The sequence below is a fragment of the Hippoglossus hippoglossus genome, chromosome 24 (genome assembly GCF_009819705.1).
Source record: "Hippoglossus hippoglossus isolate fHipHip1 chromosome 24, fHipHip1.pri, whole genome shotgun sequence".
Lineage (NCBI taxonomy): Eukaryota > Metazoa > Chordata > Actinopteri > Pleuronectiformes > Pleuronectidae > Hippoglossus > Hippoglossus hippoglossus.
In genome coordinates this window covers 13,203,233-13,222,513 of record NC_047174.1, presented here as the reverse complement: position 1 = coordinate 13,222,513, position 19,281 = coordinate 13,203,233, and the positions used below count along the sequence as shown (strand labels likewise).

At 43.6% G+C, this 19,281-nt stretch overlaps 2 protein-coding genes across 4 annotated transcripts; one reads left to right on the top strand and one right to left on the bottom strand.

Moving 5' to 3' along the window:
* The first annotated feature begins 127 nt into the window (after positions 1–127).
* On the top strand, positions 128–9,758 carry LOC117758210 (armadillo-like helical domain-containing protein 4). 3 transcript variants are annotated; one of them, XM_034579692.1, is made up of 8 exons: positions 128–289; positions 1,362–2,290; positions 3,933–4,319; positions 5,134–5,283; positions 5,399–5,557; positions 5,711–5,742; positions 6,452–6,601; positions 6,752–9,758. In XM_034579692.1, the coding sequence occupies exons 2-8, from the start codon at positions 1,381–1,383 to the stop codon at positions 6,824–6,826; spliced, it is 1,863 nt and encodes a 620-aa protein (XP_034435583.1). In that variant the 5' UTR covers positions 128–289; positions 1,362–1,380; the 3' UTR covers positions 6,827–9,758. The 3 variants fall into 3 exon arrangements, with proteins under 3 accessions (XP_034435583.1, XP_034435584.1, XP_034435585.1); XM_034579694.1 differs by lacking the exon at positions 128–289 and having other exon boundaries at positions 1,579–1,740; positions 1,946–2,290; positions 6,752–8,595; XM_034579693.1 differs by lacking the exons at positions 5,711–5,742; positions 6,452–6,601; positions 6,752–9,758 and having other exon boundaries at positions 5,399–5,704.
* naa30 (N-alpha-acetyltransferase 30, NatC catalytic subunit) lies at positions 7,774–18,357 on the bottom strand. Its single transcript, XM_034579695.1, is given in 5 exon segments — positions 7,774–12,621; positions 14,190–14,245; positions 15,270–15,294; positions 15,297–15,395; positions 17,225–18,357. Coding segments are annotated over 5 exon segments (1,188 nt in total). The 5' UTR covers positions 18,095–18,357; the 3' UTR covers positions 7,774–12,483.
* Between the last annotated feature and the right edge of the window lie 924 nt (positions 18,358–19,281).

The following is a 19,281-nucleotide window of genomic DNA, read 5'->3' as shown; positions in this document are numbered from 1 at the left end:
TAAAGCAGATGAAAATTAACTGCTGATTAGAAAGCGATGCGGTGAAGGGCATTGCTGATACACCAGAAGGTGAAGTCATCGGTTGGAGTAAATCCTGCAGATTTGAGGCATTTAAAGGCAGCGCTGGGGAAGAAGCCTGAGACTTCCAGTCAGTGACGCTGAGCTGCACAACAACCAGCCTCATCCTCCTCATCCTCCTCCAGCCTGCTCTCCTCTCCTCTCCTCTCTCGGTGCATGTGAGGCTCATGTGCGCCCTGCAGGCTCAGCGATCCGACACCAACTCTGGAAGGTAAAGGCATTTATTTTTTATTTTTAGCCATATGCGACTTCCATTGTTACCAGGTAAATCTCGCTCTCAGTGCCTGGGCATGGTGGGATTTAGGTGGGTGCCATACGGCCGTGATTGGCTCAGGTGCATGCGGTCAGATCGGATCAACACCGCAATATGAATGTGTTTACAATCCATATGCTGTTAGCGATTATGTAATTGGGCATTAGATTGCATGGGATTGATTGGGTGTACGAGGTGTGGTGGTTGCATGGTGGTTTCGGGGGTTTGCGCATGGAGTAAAGTGTATGACATTGTTGGACTGAGCATCATCACGGCTGCAACATGACTGCTCAGACGCTTGTCTGACTCAGGGTGTCACCCTGTCAACACCAGGCGCGTCGTTCCTCCTCATCCTCACACAGCAGCGATCGATTATCAGGTGATTATCGGTGTTAAGATCACGTGGAGAAACAAATGCGCCCCAGAGAATCAGATTTCCCCCTAATCTGATTTATTGTGCTATTTATAGTCATGTATATACATCATGAATGCATATTGGTCGGTTGTGAGGGAGATGCAGATGTGTGCAATGTAAACACATGTAACATCAGGGCTCCATCTGTGCAGCATCGCGGAGGATAGGCAGCCTCGTGCTATTCATGGGTGATAATGTGCAGAGGATTGCTGTGTCAGATTCACACTCTTTTGTCACTCTACCTCTCTCTCTGTGTGTGTGGGGGTGTGTGTGTGTGTGTGCATGTATTTTCTCTTTATGCAAAATGAACACACGAGTCTGAGATTAAAAGGAATTCCATCCAAATTATTCAAAAAGATTCAGCCGCAGCATCAAAGCAATGCCAATCCTGCTCTCTATATGAAGTTCTCATGCCAGTCCTTTAATCTGCAGCTGCACACATCTGTAATGTGCCATGTCACCTATCGTCCTCTCCGGGCACCTCCACCTCTTCTTTGTCTCCCTCGCTCTCTGTCCACGTGTCTGACAAAGCGTAGAAGTTGCAGGCAGGGTACTGATCACACCTCAGTTCCACTTGTTAGCATTTGTCTATATTTTTGGGTCCACTCTCTGCAGGTGCTGAGACGAGACAGAGATGCTGATGTCTGGGATGCTCCGTCGCCTCCTCCTGGCTGGGATCTGCCTTTGTGTCTGTGGAACGCCCGTCCACCTCCCCAGCTTCACTCCCACGCAGGACAGCCACTGTGATGGGGAGTGTAAGTCAGTAAGAACTGTCAGGTCAACACCCGTGCTGGGTGTGGGTGTAAAGGCTAAACCCTTGGACAGAGAGTATGTGACTGGCCTGGTACTGAATGTAGGTGCAGGAGGAGGGGCTGACCCGAATGGACGACCTGAGGGGATAGCGCCGGTGACGCAGACAGAAAACGGGGACAGCCTCGATGGAAGATCTGGGCCGAGGAAGGCTGGTGGAGAGGCATGGAGCCAAAAGAGCAAGGTAAAAAAGGATGTGAGCTCATCTGAAATGGAGGACGGTGAGAGACAGGCAGCGTCAGTTCTGCCAGGGGAGTCAGAGAGCACTGAGGACAACATGTCTGTCATTGATGAGAAGACATCACCTTCTACAAGTGGGAAACAGCAGCTTTTAGAAGACATGAGTTCTTCAAGATTAAGTCCAGGTGGATTTCTGGCTTCCTCTACAGCGCCACCTCAGCTGGAGTCTTCATACAGCCAACAAAATAGCCAAGGTGGGGTGGACAGAACAGGACTCCCTGATGGAGATGACTCTCGCCAGGAAAAAGACCCAGAGACGAGCTCGCCCTCCTTTACAGAACCTCCATACCCTTCAACACGGGTCCAGAAGCTGACCTCCCACAGTCCCATCCCTCCTTCGGTCCTTGTCTCCACAGCTTTGACGGATTGGGGCCATGATGGAGCCACGACATCCTCACTCCCAGACCCCTTGTTACCTGAGATTGGACCAAACCTGATGCCCAGAGAGGACGGACCGGAAAGCCTGTGGACCGAGGCAGCGAGACCTGGCGGAGGTAAGTCATTAAAGGTTCATTGTGTAGAATTCAGTGGTGAATTTGGATGTTGCAGCTGAACATCCCTCAACTCACCCTCTCCTTCCAATCATGAAAGAGAACCTGTGGTAGCCTTCAGTTATAAAAACTCAAAAGGTGTTTAGTTTGTCCAGTTTGGACTACTGTAAAAAACATGGCGGCCTCCGCAGAGAGGACCCTCTCCAGATGTAAATATAAAGTATATAAATATAAAGGGCCAAATTTAGGGTAAAAAAACAAACAATAATTTGTACAATTTAGATGAACCACACTGGTGAAAACATCACTAGGATTATTTTATATTTTATTTCTGCCAAAAGATCCCTTTCACCTAAATCTTACACACTGGACCTTTCAAGTTAGAAATGCATATTTGATAAAAGTAGGACATGGACCTATGCATTGGGGTACAACTTTCTCTAATCCCTTATTGGTCATTAATTCCACATGAGTTGCCACAGAGGGCCTTTAAAGTTGTGTCGCTAAGATGAATGCTCTGCAGGCAGTGTCACCCTGTAAGAATTCCCTCCACAACAAGCCGTTTTTTTCCGGGCCTGTGGGGTTTTGCAGGGTTTCAGGAGGCTTCATTAAAAAAAGTGCAGTGGAAATGAAAACGACATGTCTAGTGGCGGAGATTGCTTTTGATGACTGGCGAGGAAGGCGCCCGCTTTTCCACGCTCCACTTTGAACCCCAGCTGGGACCTGTGGCAGTCTAATTACTTTCTATTCCTGACTTCAGTCTGAAAAACGGAAAGAAAAGGACACACACACACAAGTGGCATCAAACGTTGGTGGCAGTGTTATGCAAGTCCTCAGAGGATTCAACCTCTCTCTATCTATATATATGCATATGTATATATACATATCACCCATTCAAACCTTCTCTCTTTCCTTCCCACCCTTCATTCTCCCAGCAGCCTATTGTAAAGGAGCAGGAGTGTTTTTATTCAGTGAGGCAGGAGAGGGAAATGGATTAAAGGAGTCTGTCTGAGCCAATATGTGTTCCTGCCGTCCGTATGGGGATTGTGCGTTTGATGAATCTTCCTTCCAAAAAGAAGCTGCGCAAAAAAAAAAACTAAATTCCCAAACAGCATTATGTAAAAGGATTTCAGTCTTTAAAAGCAATTTTCAGCCGACTTAAGAAATGTCTCGGGTTTGGAGGAAATGCCTGAAAGATATGCCGTACCACTTCTCCTGTGACAGCCCCCCGTGTGGTGTAGCCTCTTATCGAAAGAGAACCATTTTCAAATCCACCATTCATTGTGTCGTAGCTGCACTGTGAACTCAGCTCTCAGAGGGTACAAGTGCCTTTAATGAGGAAACAGCATGTCTAAAGAGGTAGCTGTTTCAAAAAGCTGCATTCTGTCATAATTACTAATGGGGCTGAATATAGTAGCTGCTCTGCGATACATTTTTCATTCAAGCTGTCGGCACAGCACGGTGTACACAAACTGCAAGACCCACAACCTGTCATTATTCATATGCCCTAGTTTGCTCGCTGAGTTACATGTGAACCGGCGGCAGGATTTCACTGATGTTTACCAGAAGGTCTGAACAATCCTGCCCTTTCAAAATTAAATTGTCCTGCTGTATATCATGACCTTCATTCTGCCTCTAATTGCAGCGGACACTGAGGTGCCACTGACTCAGGATGAAGCCACGGAGGGCACCATGTCATCAGAGGCTCTCCCTCTCATCTTTGAGCCGTTTGAAGATGTTACACCAGAGGGGGCAGCGGCAGCAGCAGTGGCCACACCAGTGCCTGGCAGCGCTCAGCCTCCCACTGCCATGGCGACCAGAGGAATGCCTTTGTCAGAGGTGGACCTGGACCAGCTGGTCACAGTGGAGGCAGACATGGACGGCCCCTCGCATGCCCCACCCCTGCTGATGCCAGACTGGACGTCAGCGTGGCAGACATCCGGCGCCGAGCTCCAGGAACCAATCGGCTCCTCGGTTCCGTCTGTTTCACAGCAGCGAGCTGCAAGTGAGCCGGAGGATGGATCTGAGAGAGGTGAGAGAGGGGATATTGTTGATAAGAATGAAGAAATAAATGTCTTTTTCATATAGATCCAGTATACTCGAACATTACTCCAAAGCAAAATGAAGTAGGAGTCAGAGCCTAATAAAGTACTGTATACTAAAATACACATTTAAAATCCAGTATTCAAAGAGGTGGGATGTTACCAATTCTATCCATAGACTTTATATTAAGATGGAGGACACATCTCCACTTCACCCCATTATCCAGAAATGAAGCCAAAATATCCTGGATAAGAATGCTGGCCCGAAAAATTTAATTTTAGACATAAGTCAATGTGATAAGAGCTACTAAAATGACAGCAACCATCTTTGAGAAAAATGCATGTGAGGTGTGCTTTGACTTTTTAGTTTTGCACATACTCCATCCGGTAACATGGAGGAGGCGGGATTTATGACTTTTTTCTTTAGCCATCCACGATTGCAATGCTTTGGCTTCACGTTTGCGGAGCTGTCACGTCTTCCATCTTTATGTACAGTTCATAATTTTAATTTATTCCATTGACATTTATTTTTACAGACACATGCTTTCATCCCAAAAAATATCTTAAGCATTGTTTGTATAAATTAAAGATACACTGTCTAGGATGTAGATGCACACTTGTAGATGCATTTGTGAAGGCATGTCTGAATCGCTGAAATATAACAAATCAATTTCTACATTTGTCAAAAGTCTAAGAATCGCACCCTGCACTTAGATTCAACCCTTTACACATTGTGAAATGTCTAGAAATGTCTACAAGCATCCAGTATTATTGTCGTCTCTCTGTGTGATGTGGGACATGCAGTTTCTGTGAGGACGCCAAACCTTGAAGGGTATTTGCCCACCACTGGCCCCTCCCTTTCATCCTTCCCGCACGCTATGACAACGGTTACCATGGCAGCCCATCAGCCTGTGCACAAATCTAGATCAGGGTTAGAGGAGATGGAGTCTGAGGGTGAGAAACCATTTAATACAAAAATTCCCATTTTTTTAAATGTATTTTTATTTCCAGCCCCCAAATGTGACCCTTTGTTCTTGGCTGCTGAGTAGATGAATTTGTTCCCCCACAGAGGAGACAGATGAGGACGAGGAGGACGAGAACTCTGAGGAATCGGTGGAGGAGGAGAGCGATGAGGACCTGACAGATAAGCCAAAAACATTCTCAACGCAGCCTCCCTACAGTCTCATCCCTCCGCCTCCTGTCTGGGTTCAACGCAACCAGGGGCTGAGTATGACAACATGATTTGTAAACCTTATCTTATAGAGTTGCTTGTTACTAAACTACCAGACTACACATTACCAGAAATTTCACCTGCAAATGAGGAGAAAATATTATTTGCTTATGTTGTCCTGCTAAATCTGTGGCTTTTCTTTTCTCCCAGTGCGAAGCTGGGTAGAGCTGATCAGAGAAAAGGTAAGACTGCCCCCTCCTGTCCTTAAAAAGGACTTGCCGATTAAAAATGTGAGTTTCCCTCATTAAGACATTTAGAATAAAGGTGGCAATATTCTATATTTCACTTCCTGTCAATTTATCAGACGATAAGTCCAAAAGCAACATTTAACTGATATACAATATTCTTCTGTTGTATTAAGCCGCACTGTTGAAATAAGTGACATATTCCGTCTTTATTTTTGAATCAATCCCACATAAACCATCCCGCTGCTATACTCACTGCATGAGGAACAAAATGTGTGTTACTCTGTGGCTGAAAATGGTCCATATCAAAAGAACCATTTAGTCTTGTTTGGGTAAAAATAGTGGCCGGCTGTTTTAAGAAATCCCAATCTTTTTCAAATTTGAAAAATTTACATGTGCCATATTTGGAGATGCACTTCTTGGTGGTTACAAACAGTCTGAGGACATTAGCAGGTTTGGGAGGTTGTTAGGTATTGAGAGGCATAGTAACTCATAATTTCCATGGGATTTGTCAACAATTACAAAAATATAGAATTCTGTCAATCTTAACCAATGAAGGCATCATAAGTCGTTTTTCTTCCTCCAGCAAATTGATCACCAATATGTATAAAGGGAATTTAATTGATTTATCTGGATTAGATAGCCTATGTTTACATCTCTGCTCCATTTTTGACCTGTGCTTGACCTGTATCGTCTTTGTTGGCAGGCGGGTTATGTGTCCGGGATGTTGGCCCCTGTGGGCATCGGCATCACAGGGGCCCTGCTAATCGTCGGCGCCCTCTACAGCATCAGGATGATTCACCGCAAGAGGAGGAACAGCTTCAAACACCAGAGGAGGAAGGTCAGGCAGCCAGAGGTCAATACCCTACTTGTATTAAACACAAATACGTTTTTATGTTCCACCTGCCAGTTTTTTTGGTCAGAATTACAACAAACAGCTCCTTTGTGAATTATTGTGTTCCTAAGATGCTTTCGATTAAGCATTACGTTTATTTTTCCTCCCCAGCAACCCAGAGAGCCCGGCACTAGTCGTCAGGACCAGGCCATGCTGCTGGCCGACAGCTCCGAAGATGAATTCTGATCGGACTTTATTTGGGGGGGGGGCTCCTTTTTGTCGGCGACCACTGCCCGACACTCCTGTAACGGAGGCTCGGCGAACATCACCATCGCTATGACTACTGCATCTCTAATCACCCCGGGCCGTTCGGCTATGACTCATCTGATCCACAGAGTGTGACTGAGTACAGGGCACAATTTGCACGGGCTGCACAATGGTCGGCTTTGTAAACCCCCCACCCGTCCTAAAAGTACCAATGTGAGCACTTTTTTGAAAGTTGTCAGGTGACGTTGACTCTAATGGCTTGGCAGGGCTGGTGTGGTGCACTTTGACTTAAAAAAAAAGAAATAATAATACTGATGTGAAAACAAAATGTATTCGCAGGGTATCGGTGGGATTAAAGTGTTGCTGGTTTGACCGAGGTTTCGTGGAGTGGAGAACCAGCAGGTTTTCTGTCAAGTAATAAAAGGGCTGTAGAAGGGTGACATTACACATTGTAAATATTTGTCATGTTGGTGTAAATAAAGGTTCATTTTTAGATACACGTTAGCATTTTTGGGAAAAGAAAATAGTTGGATTAGAGGACGGACACGGCTAGCTAATTTAGCATAAAGCTAGCTAGCCAGGCTCTGTCCAAATGGGCACCTCCACAGCTCACCAACACACGTATGTCTTATTCATTTAACGTGAACAAAAAATAAAGTGTAAAAATGAAAATTAGGCACTTTATTGAGATTATGTGCTTACTATCTCGTAGCTGGGAGCAGTGACTTTCTGAGGTTTTCTGTGGTTACCTCAACTGCTCAATGCTAATCAAACATGATCAAAAACAGTGTTGGTGCAGAATTATTTTATTTGTTTTATTTTTTGCAAATAAAACGACCCAGGTCAACTGTTCTCAACAGGATAGAGCCAGGCTAGCTGTTTTCCCAGTTTAGAGATTTTATGATAAGATAAGCTAAACTTAGCAATGCCAAGAGTCTCCTGGCTGCCACCATTAGCATCATATTTCCATACGACAGTGGTATCAGTCTTTTAATTTAACTTTTTTGCAAGAAAACAAATAAGTGTGTATCTGAAAATGAAGAACTCTTTCTTAGATTAGGATTTTAGAAATCTTCACATACAATTCATTTGCATTAGCGCATTGTATTAATGTGAATTTTGTGGAAATGAGAATGTTCATTGTCATTGGTTCAAAAAAGTTACATTGAGAGGCACGCACACAAAATACCATCATCCGAAAAGTATGTAGCAAAGAACAGATTTTTATGAATAATGAAACTGATAACTCATTCTTGTGTGTGCGTTATCTTATTTCTTCTATGTGCACAACATCCATTTCTGTTGTCTGGAAAAGCACAAATATTGGAGACACTGAGGCCGAAGTTGACATTTTTTTGTTAAACTAGTTAAGTGTTTTTTATTTTTTTATTTGATCAAGACAAGAGCAGATAACTGACAATTTGATTTACTGTCACGTTGCTGAGATGGGATCTTTTCAGAGCAAGCTTTGAGTTCTTACTTTCTGGAGAAAATCTGAGGAATAGTTGACTTTAGAAATAATCCAAAACATTCTGTATTTCAACACCAATGGCATCAACACCACTTCTTGTCTTTTGTTCAAAGAAAGTATATTTTCTGTAACTTCATGAGCCATGTGCTATGCTTAATGTTTAACTGCCTGTGTATATGCAATAATACTGTTTTAGGTTAAGTGTGATGTAAAACAGTGACACATTTTTGTCTATGTAGATATGAAACATGTGATCAAATAAAACCAATGTTTTAGATGTCTGATTCAGAATCCGTCTTATGATACATCTTGTAACCTCACAGGATCTGAACTGGGGGGAAAAAAAGTGCAGACGAGATAACCCAGTTTACAGCATTTAAAAAAATCAAATAATTTATTTCTGTGTTCTTTTTCCACATTAAATAAAAGCTATTGGACATTTCCAGGTCAAAATCAAGAGAGGGGACAGGGAAGAGGAACAGGGGGAAACAGAAATCTGACATGCAAAAAAACCTTTTGCTCTCCCCTTTTGCACACTTGGTGGTGGGTGGCGGTGTAGGCGGTGCTGGCCGCCCTGAAAACACTGCAGGAAGCCCCTGTGGTCGGTTGGTTGGTTGTGGGGACCGTAGCGTTCTGTGGTGCAGGACTACTTCCAATACAAATGTTATTATCTGACTAACAACCTGGTTTCTGGGGGAATTTTATCTAATAAATGTAGAAACGGCAGATGTTGCCTTGGGTGAGGACAGAGGTGGGGTTGGCATTGTTTGAATAAGCAACCTGGATAGAACAGCAGATACCAGATGCAGTCTGGAATAGGGGGGAGGGGGGGGAGAAAGAACCTCTGACATTTGTGAACACCTAACTGGCATGTCAAGTCAAAACTGATTCCAAATGCAGACGAGTCATTGTCAGAGAGAGTTGGGTAAAACTTGGTGACGAAGCCCTGCGTTGACTGAGACAGAGCCCTTTGGCTCATTGTAGCAGGCTGTAATGCCCATATACCTAATGGAACTGCCAGAGTTTCACAGGATAAAAAAAAGACCCTTTCCTTCAATATCTAAAACACCTCTTCATGCTGACAGCTGGTTTTGAAAGAACAAGATGGATGCACGTGTCATCCAGCCTGTTCCTCCATGAGTAGTCAGAGTAATAGAAGACAAGGCCCGAACAGTAAAAGAACAGAGAAGAATGGGGACACAACTGTTGACAGGGACGATAATATTTAAACCTCCAGAATTAAATCAGGAGGAGTTTAAACAGGGAGATCACTAAAATGGGAGTAAGATGAGCAGCAAAGGTGATAAGTGTCATTCTCGTACGCTCATCGTTCTGGTTACGTCTCTGGATGGGCTAAGTAGCACAGAAATTAAAAATAAAACTCTGAAAATCTGATAAATCGAACCAAATTGTCCCCTTTTCCCAAACAGGTGATTCACAAAAAAAAAAAAAACCATGCTCTCAATACGATGAATAGAACAACACTCATATACAAATCTGGAAAAAAAGAAAAGAAAATAGGTCATCTGATCCATTGTTCCAAATGCACACACACACAAACTTGGATACACAGGCTGTTACGTGGGTGGCAACTCTGTAACCATCTACTCTCCCTTCCAGTCCTGGGCTCCTGGGATTAAATCTCTCATCTGAAAGGGGGAAATAAACCCGAAACACGAACATGGTCTTGTAGTGTCATTAATAAAGACAAGCTAATCTGTCTTTAAATCATTAAAGCATCTAAAGCTGGAGATTTGTTTGTTCAATATTTGTAGCTGATAGTATTCCTGATTTGTTTCTGTTGTGTTACATGGCAGTGTCTTTGAGTGCTTTCTACTCTGAATAAAGCAGGCAGGGATAAAAGCACACAGATGTCCAATTGCATAATTTTGAAATGCTGATTGTAAATTGAAATTGCAATACCAACCTGTGATGCAAGTTGTTTTACAATTTAAATTTGAAAAAGAAAAAAACAAGGCAAAGCAAAACAAAGATGATTTTAGGTTTATTCTCCCCTTAACTATGAACCACGCTGTCTCCTGCTTTCCTTGAATGAAAACTCAAATCCTGGAAAGGAAGAAAACAAGTGCTTTTGTTCCTTCCTGTTACTAACAAGTGTCCTCATTAGGGTGGAACAAAACACAGCACCATAAAGGCTCTGATTTTCCTGTGCCTCTGAAAGTTGAGAAATAAAAGTCTATCAGAACAGATCCACACCGTTGTTAAAATAACAGGACACATTCATACAGACACACAAACACACACTGCAGCAATTTCCAAAGAAGTGCATCTGACCTTTGTTCATTTTAATTTGAAGGAAAGATAAAATAAGAAATAACGAGAAGCGGCAGAAGCAACGTTTCTTTGTCATAATTGGTGTTGATTGAAACGTCCGGGTGCATCTACGACAGGTTCCGGGCGGGAGATCTTCAAAATGTTAGCGAGGTTGGTTGTGCATCGAGTTAGGGCACCTGGGAAGTGCACTGTGGTCTCAGCCGCTTACAGCAGCGTGAGGTTATACAGGTGTATAGAAGTATATCTAAATAAACTGAAAGCGAACAAAAGAATAAAATATAATCTGCTAAGAATACTTGTCTAGTTTCCTTTTTTCTTTAAATCAAGAGATAACACACACGCACACACAGCATACTCAAACAGCAATCCAGCATAATGTAACACTTTGCCTCCCGTCTGGTGCTGAGGGCAGACGAGAAGCGGGGGCCGACGCCGCTGTGCGTGTCGCCTCTTAGCGGGCTGACGACCGCAGTCGTGGCTGAGAGTTCTGATGGATCGAGTGGCACTTGCAATGAGGAGAAACAGACGATTATTATAAAGGAGTAAACTGAGACGGCTAGGAAAGTTTGACTGCACCATTGTTGGCAAGAAACGTCTTTGAAAAGACAAACTTTTCTCCTTTTTGGGAATTTTGCAGCAGCTGGCAGTGCATTTAGGGAAAACAAGTTCTGATCTGCAAAAATAGGAGGATTAAAAAATAGGCTCGTCACCCACACACTCCGTCACGGTATGAAGAGGAGAGACTTTGGAAGGACGATGAAGCGAAAGAGGCGGCTGATCCACCGGCTGGGCAAAGTTTGAGGTGCTAACGGAGTGATTGTTTTTCGATCAACTGCTCTGCACCGACATGCTTACACCAAACAGAGGAAGGGGTCGGAGGGGGGGGGGTGGGCCTCAGACAGGGTTTAATCAACACACACTCTCCACACTTAGTCCCGCGCTCACGTTAAAATAAATGCATGCATATCTTTACAGGCGTTCAGTCCTGGAGGCGGGTGATGGAGACAGGATGGGAAACAAGAACACACAATGGTATGCACATCTCCAACCAAACATGCGCTCACACAGTCACACAAACGTGTTCTTTTGCTCACAGCGAAAAACCAACCACGCCACGTACACATGCACACAAACACACAAACACATACACACAAAAAGCCAATAACCTGCTCCCAATCCCCCTGCCCCACCCCCCCCAAAAACATGACAAAATACAAACACGCAGTCATACTATAGCTTTTTCCATCCCCCGTCAAACTTACAAGGTTAAAAAAGAAACACAAAAATAAACTCAACAATTATTTTCTTCCCAGTCTGTTGTAGCGCCCTGCGTCCTTGTTTCACGTGGTGATGTTTCCTTTAAGTCTTGTCCTGTGTTCTGCAGAAGTGGTTGGTGCGGCGCTGCGTCCCCCTTTGCGTCGGACACACATCCTCACCTGAGCTGCCTCACAACCCCCTCCCTGTTCTGAGCGCTGCGGCATTCGAGCTTGAAGGTCAAAAGGTCATGAAGTCCCCCTACTCAAGGTCATCCCAGAGACCGCCCTCACTTGCCCCTTCCTCGTCATAGAAAGTATCAGGGGCCCCTTCATGAAAACATCAGGTGGGATTTCAGTCTGTTTCTGCCTAAACAACAGTTGTTCAGAAGTCAAGGACAAAAAGAGGATGTGTCTGCACGTCTATGCATACCTATGTGCATACTCCTCAGGGTTGTGCACAGGTGTATGTGTGTATGTGTGCGTATGAACTGTGTGTGTCTGTGTATATAAAGAGTGAAATGACCAGGGAAGAGCTGAGGCTGTCAAGCTGATCATGTAGGAGGTGAACAGCACCTGCTGTCCCGTCCCTCCATCCCCGTCCCCTCATCTTTCCTTTAGCGAAGCCACAGTTTGAGCCGCAGCGCATCCACTCCATTCAGGTAGTATCTGAACAGCCGCTTGTCTCTGACAAAACCCAAGTTCTCGTACAGCTTCAGGGCTGATTTGTTGGTGATCTCAGTCTCCAATACAACCTGGGGACACACAGAAGAGGTTGGTTTCGCACCTTAACACGAGTTTACAAGGTTTTTGCAGGTTTCAACAAGTTAAATTTAAGACTTTTTCAGACTAATTAATGAAATTTAAGACCTATGACAAGTCAGACAGATATGAAGGAATATCAGAGTCAGAATGACATCCCTATGGTTTAGAATAAAAAGGAAATGGGGAGGTAAACTACAGGCAGAGACAGTAGGTATCCACAGTCTTTTCACAAAGCCAAGCTGTGTGTACTGAGAAAAATTCTGACCAGGGTGTTTGTAGACCAGTCATAAGTTCCATTTTGGTCTCGTCTGTATTGACGCATTTATTTAACATTAACATAATTAAGACCTACTTAAACGTATTGAAGACCATGAAGATGATATTTTATTATATTTAAGGCTTTTTGTTTTTAGACTGTTTAAGTCTCCACAGAACCCTGGTTAACATGTTTTAGTCTGTAAAATGTCAATATTGCTGTAAATATGTCATATGATCAATATACACCAATTTCATCTCAGTACAATGACAGCTGTTGTTTATGCTAGGCTAAGCAATATTGCATTCATATACCAGTGTTCAAGTAAATCCTCAAGTCAAAATTAATGAGGACTAACAAATGCCACAATTAAATCTAAACACAGCGCCTGTGACTATGTGTAAAATAAAAGAACATGATAAAATGCTTGAGATAGGTTAACAGTGAACTCCAGTCTAAGAAATGTTATTACTTAGGAATGCAGTAACCAGAAGATAAAGTTTAACAGGCTTTCTTTGTTGCTGTACTCAGGAAAGCTTGATTATCAGTTAAAAGACATTTGCATGCAAAGCAGTTGGAAAATCAAACTCAGTAGAAAACCTGAAGTACTATGGAGAACTAACGATGCTATAAACCATGACCTGGGGCTCAATGATTCGAGTTGGAGGTGGACTGTGAGGAAAATATATTTTGTATCACTGGAGTTGGGCCAACACAAACCTAAAATAACAACAAAGATGGATGCCTTCTCTTTTTATTGCTGCAAAACAAATCTACCTACGGGGTACAAATAAAGTTACCTTCACCTTAAAGCACCAAATGCCAAAAGTATGGTTATATTCTAATAATTTCCCAATGTGTTATTTTATGGATTTTCAGTATTTGAGAAATATTTGGTTTGTAGAACCATTTTCCCAGATGAGCTGCGGGTAAAAGCCAGAGAATTGGCTACAGGGTTTACCCGCAGTTTGCCTTTCACACATGAACAACGCAGCAGGAGGTTGTCCGCACAGATGCAGATGTGGTTCGATTCCCCAGCTCCAGTCTGCATTCCAAAGTGTCCTTGGGCAAGATAATGAACCCCAAATTGCCCCTGACGGCTGTGCCAGCAGTGTATGGGAGTGCTGCATTTAATAGCACTGTATGAGTGTGTGTGTGGGAATGGGTGAATGTGACTTGAGTGGTCCATCAGACAAGAGCTATATAAATGCAGACCATTTCCCATTCAAATATGTATTGAAAATGTATGGCATGTGAATTATATGAGCTTTCCTTCAGTCAGAATAAGTCTATGTAGATTACCTCGTCACAGTCACCCTCCACCATGGCATAGATGGCCTTCTTCACCAGATTAGTGCCTGAAACAGAGGAATCTGAGTCATTGACAGCATTCAATTCAACAAAACACAGACTTAAGCATGAATAGCACTTTTTCAAACCTGACGTCTGATCGTCTAAGATCAAGGGCAAAGAAATGGCACTTAAGTTTAAAGTAAAGTGTTAGACATCCTCCCACGGTGTATATATTATTTAAATGGCACATTTGTATAAAGAGATTTGGTTGTCAACTAAAAAATGAACGATTCTTTCGCACAACTTGTTCTGCATTAGAAAAGCGTGACATGACCAAATTGTCATATCCTTGTACAACCTCATATCGACATGACACATTAAAATTCTTCTTCTGCTTTGGCCCGTCTCTCTTGATATATTCTTTGCAACTCAACTTCAAGTGTTTTCTACATGACATTGGGCATCTTTGGTCAAGTCTTAGCACCAACTCATGAAACCCTCATTTCACGACTATGTTAATTTGGGGCCATGTCAGTGCAGATTTAAGTTGAAACAGCAGCTGTTATCCGCTTCCATCTTTGTGATTATTTGCCGTATGTTGTGCTGCAGGCAAAAGCCTCATGCAACATCTGAGTCTGAGGTTTGTGTTGAACACTCAACTTAACTTTTGTTGCTCTAAACTGCAGACTGCCTCTACTGTTTGTCTCGATTCTTGCGTAGATGGTAAAAAAGAGGCTAGTAGTGTTTTAGTCTATAGTGGACAGCGGTCTGTCACAGAATTTACAAATACAGCCCTTATTTTGAGTATGTGCCCCAAAAGAGGGTCCCGCTCCTGTTCAAGTTACCCTGTGGTGCTTTTCAATTTACTTTCATGTTGTGCTTGTTGTTGCCTTTATCCAAAACTTTCTGGCTGCACATGTGCCGTGTGGACGAACACAAAGCATCATCAAATGGGAAAAAATAACCAGAAAGATTGTGATTTGCAACATAATGAAACAAACAATAGATGTTTGATATTATGCCACCCATCCTTTGTACTGTATATCATATGACACAGTCGTACTCTGTATTATGAGCACACCGACTCACCAATGCTTTTCCTTCTGTGTTTTTGAATCCACAGCCAGGCATGGCGATGTAGCCACGGCGGAACATCTTCTTGTGCATGTCAAGCTTACATACGATGGCTCCGACACACTCCTGTTCCACCATGGCCTGCGAGACAAACACATGCACACACACGGCACTCAGGTCTTCTGTGGTGTTACTCAGTATACCGACACAGAACAGTATTGCAATATCCTGGTTAAACATGGTACAAAGCTCTATTCCATTACTTTAAGAATGCCTTGTTTTAATAACAGCTGTATTTCCTATGAATTGCTTCAATGTGTGACGGGGGTGTTTAGCTCTGTGCTTCCTCTCACTGCAGACATAGTGGGCGTGCCAACCATTCTTAGCTTTATGCTATCGTTAAGAGGAGAGGCATGGATGCTAATACCAAAAACGGAAGCAAGAAGTGAAATGTGGAATTATTTTGATTAGAGAGCTGACAGTGCAAGTGCCGTGGACACTACGAAGGTCCGTCCTGTAAAAGAAAACCTACGCAGAACAAAGGAACCAACTTGGCAAAAACATCTCGTCTACAGACACAGAGACAGGTCAGGGAATGTGAGGTAACAGAATGACATCATACTCATGTCCTGAAATATACTGTGAGTCATATAAGTGATTTAATTTCATCTTGAGCTGCTAAAGATCCGGTGGTCAGGAGTTTGTAATTGATCCATTTCCTCATAGTGCTGGTACTGTTAACTAGTTTTGTCAATTATTCTTTTTAGAAAGTGCTGTCAGAGAAATCACATAAACTCAAGTATAGGGGATAGATTAGATTACTGCAAACCATACTTTTAAAACTAAAATGTATGATTTTTTATGTGGTAATTTATTGCTAAAACAATATGTATGAGAAATGAAATAATATAACATAAAAAAATACAACACAAAAGTTAAAATACTGAACATAAATGAAATTGACTGAAAGACTGGAACTTTATGTTGATAGAGCTCAAACCAGGATTATTAGCCTGCACATTTAAAGTAGACTGGACACAGGTGACTCCTTGACAGAGGTCTGTGCTCTAGTTAATAGACTTTCTAGTTTTCTATTTAGTCAAAGTAGACTTTAATATGAGGTTCTCTCTTTTCCATGTCTTGTCTTCCATTACGTTCTCCCGGTTCTTTTAGGTTTCTACTGAGGAATCGTTCCGACATTGGAATTGAGACACTGTTATCAGTTGATGATTGGTATCATGACAACACTAGTCTCCAGAATGTCTACAGTTGAGGTTGCTGAAAGCCTAACGACGATTCCTCTACAGTTCTCGTCAACTTGCCTGTTCTGCCGGCTCTCTGAGCTGAACTCTGACCTTTATTTCATAGCACTTCCTCTTGTGTCACATGCTGTGTACTAGACAAACTGGAACTGGGAAGTTTACGACCTTGAGGCTCAGAGGATAAACAAGGAAAGTGTCGACAGTGTTTGTAAAAAGTAGAAAGCCCTTAGTGAGTGGACCCTGCAGGTACAAGAGGAAATGCCTCCTACAGCAAAACTAACAAAAGTGAAACATAAGGATTATAAAACACTGTCTGTGCTTATTTTCCTGTTCAAAGATGACTGGACAGAAGACCCTAACATCAGTGATGAACACTGATAATATTCAGTCAGACTGAAAACCACAAGTCTATGAAGGATCTGTGGCAGAAATGTGGTGTTAGTACCTTGTCAACACATAGTACGGCTACACAAAGCAATGTGCTGTCAGTGGGACATTTACACGTGTGTTTGAATAGGAGGTGTTTGTTTTATACACACTGAGAGGTGACAGGTGATGGGAAGCTACTAGCATGTGGTCACACCCAGCTCCAGGAGAGCCATGTCGCTTCAGGTCGTGGAACAGGAGGGGATCGCCCTGGTTTGTGACTCGGTGAACGAAGAGAGACAGTGAACAGAGACATGATCTTCAGATTCCAGCGTCACTCACCAGAAAGCAGAGCTGCGGCCAGTTGTGGATGAAGTACCTGTACGTGTAAATAGAATAAGGCTCAGACAAGTCCTTCGTGATCAATCTCATGATCCACGGCATCTGCAGCTCAGACTCGTAGCGGACGTATCGGATGCCGTGACTATCCTCCTCCACTCGGCCTGGAGACCTGTTCAGGTCGAGCCGGGCCAGCTCTGCGGCCGGCGGCTGCTGCTGCTCCGGGTCAGCGGTGTCCTCGTCCCCGCCGGGCCCCGCAGCGTCCGGCGGCTCGTCGCTCGGCGGTCTCGGCGGCTCCGTGTGGTCGAACTCCTCTTTCCCTTCGTCCCCGAGGTGACTGTGGGACTCGTCGGCTCTTGAGAAACCCGGTATCCCGTTCACGCTATTGTTAACCAGGGGAGAGAGACTGCCGTTTTTGGAGAAGGGGCTGTGGCCTTCGTGTTGGCAATGCTCACTATTGTTTCTAGCGGCCGGAGCCTCCTCACTGCTGCCGCTGCTGCTGCTGCTGTCACAGTTGTCCATGGACGGTCTCGGATTGTCAGGTCGGTTTCCTGGGTGTTGGTGGCTGTTAGCGTCCTCGGAGGGGCTCGCCAAGCCGTTTAGCTGCTGCTGCTCTCGGGCTTGCATTTTAAGGTGCAGCGGCGCCGGGCTAGCTCGCGCTAGCATGTTTTTCTGCTTCGCCTTCACCGACCCTTTCCCTTCGCTTACCGGCCCTGACGTCTTCCCTGTACCAGCGGGTAAACAGCCCTCCCCGTGGCAGGCCGGTTCTCCGTCTCCCCCCGCCGGCTCCGCGCTCCCAGCCCCGGGGAAAGGAGGAATTTCAGCCGGGGATGCAGGCAGTGCGTTACTAGGCCCAGTCGGCACTGTGGCCATCCCACCGCATTAAGGTGGGGATTCGCGCTTGGAAAACGTCGAACACGATCTCATCCACAGGGCGAAGGGATAAACCAAACACGTACAAGTTAGTTCGCCGAATATTGCATAAATCCGAGGGGTTTGGAGGAGACAACGTTTCCGCTGGCGACGGCAGTCGCTGCTTTCTCCTCGGTTTCCCTGCTGCCGCAAAGCGCTGTCGCAGCAAACGCCATTGCAACAGCAGCGCGAGACGTTTTACGACAGTGGTGTAACGTATGACAGATGATGGTTTTTTAAATGAACTCATTCCTCTTTATTCGTTTATTTTTTATTTTTTATTATCTGTACTTTCCTTATAACATGTTTACAGGATTTATAAATCAAGAATATGAACAAAATAAATGGAAATACATTTTTACAATGACGTGTGACCTCTCGTTTATTTATGCTCACCTTGTTCTTGTATTTGAAATAAACGTGTTTGTTTGTTTGTTTGTTGTTTTACAATGTTTCACGATTTCATCTCGCTAAAATCATTTAATTCTGGCAAAGAGAGACACATGATGAATTACAGCTCTGTCGAAAGATGACTTTAGATGCCACCATACTTGACATCATTTTAATTATAATTTTAAACAATTTATAGCTGCATATTGATTATGAATTTAGCGTTTGTGCTGCTTTAAATTTTGAACTTTACTCTAACTCAAGACCTGTGAGTTTTTTTTACCAACAGAGGGCGCCAGTTTTTTATATGGAAAGATAACATTTTTCCTCTTTACTTCAGTTTCTCCAGTAGATGTCGCCAGTAGATTAGTTTCCTTTTCTTATCAGTTCACTGCTTCATCCTGCAAAGTAAGTGCAGGTTTACATTAAATAATATCCACACCACAGACTTAGCACTACTTTCCAGAGTCACATTATTCTTCATGTACTGTTTCCAACTACAGATGGGTTTCCTCTGCTGATGCTTCAAAAAGAAGTGTGGATTTTTCATCAACATAGAGGAAACAAAGAGACATGGGAAACCTGTGCCCTCTGAGAACTGATCATATCATCAGCGATAATGCCGGTGAACAATTGATGTTTGCAAAAATCAAGACAATAAACTTATTAGTGGGACGTGATGTCTAAATCTAAAGTTACACTTCATTTCGTTTATCTGCAGGGTGGTGTAGTTCATCCTAGGTGGCAGTGTTGATCTA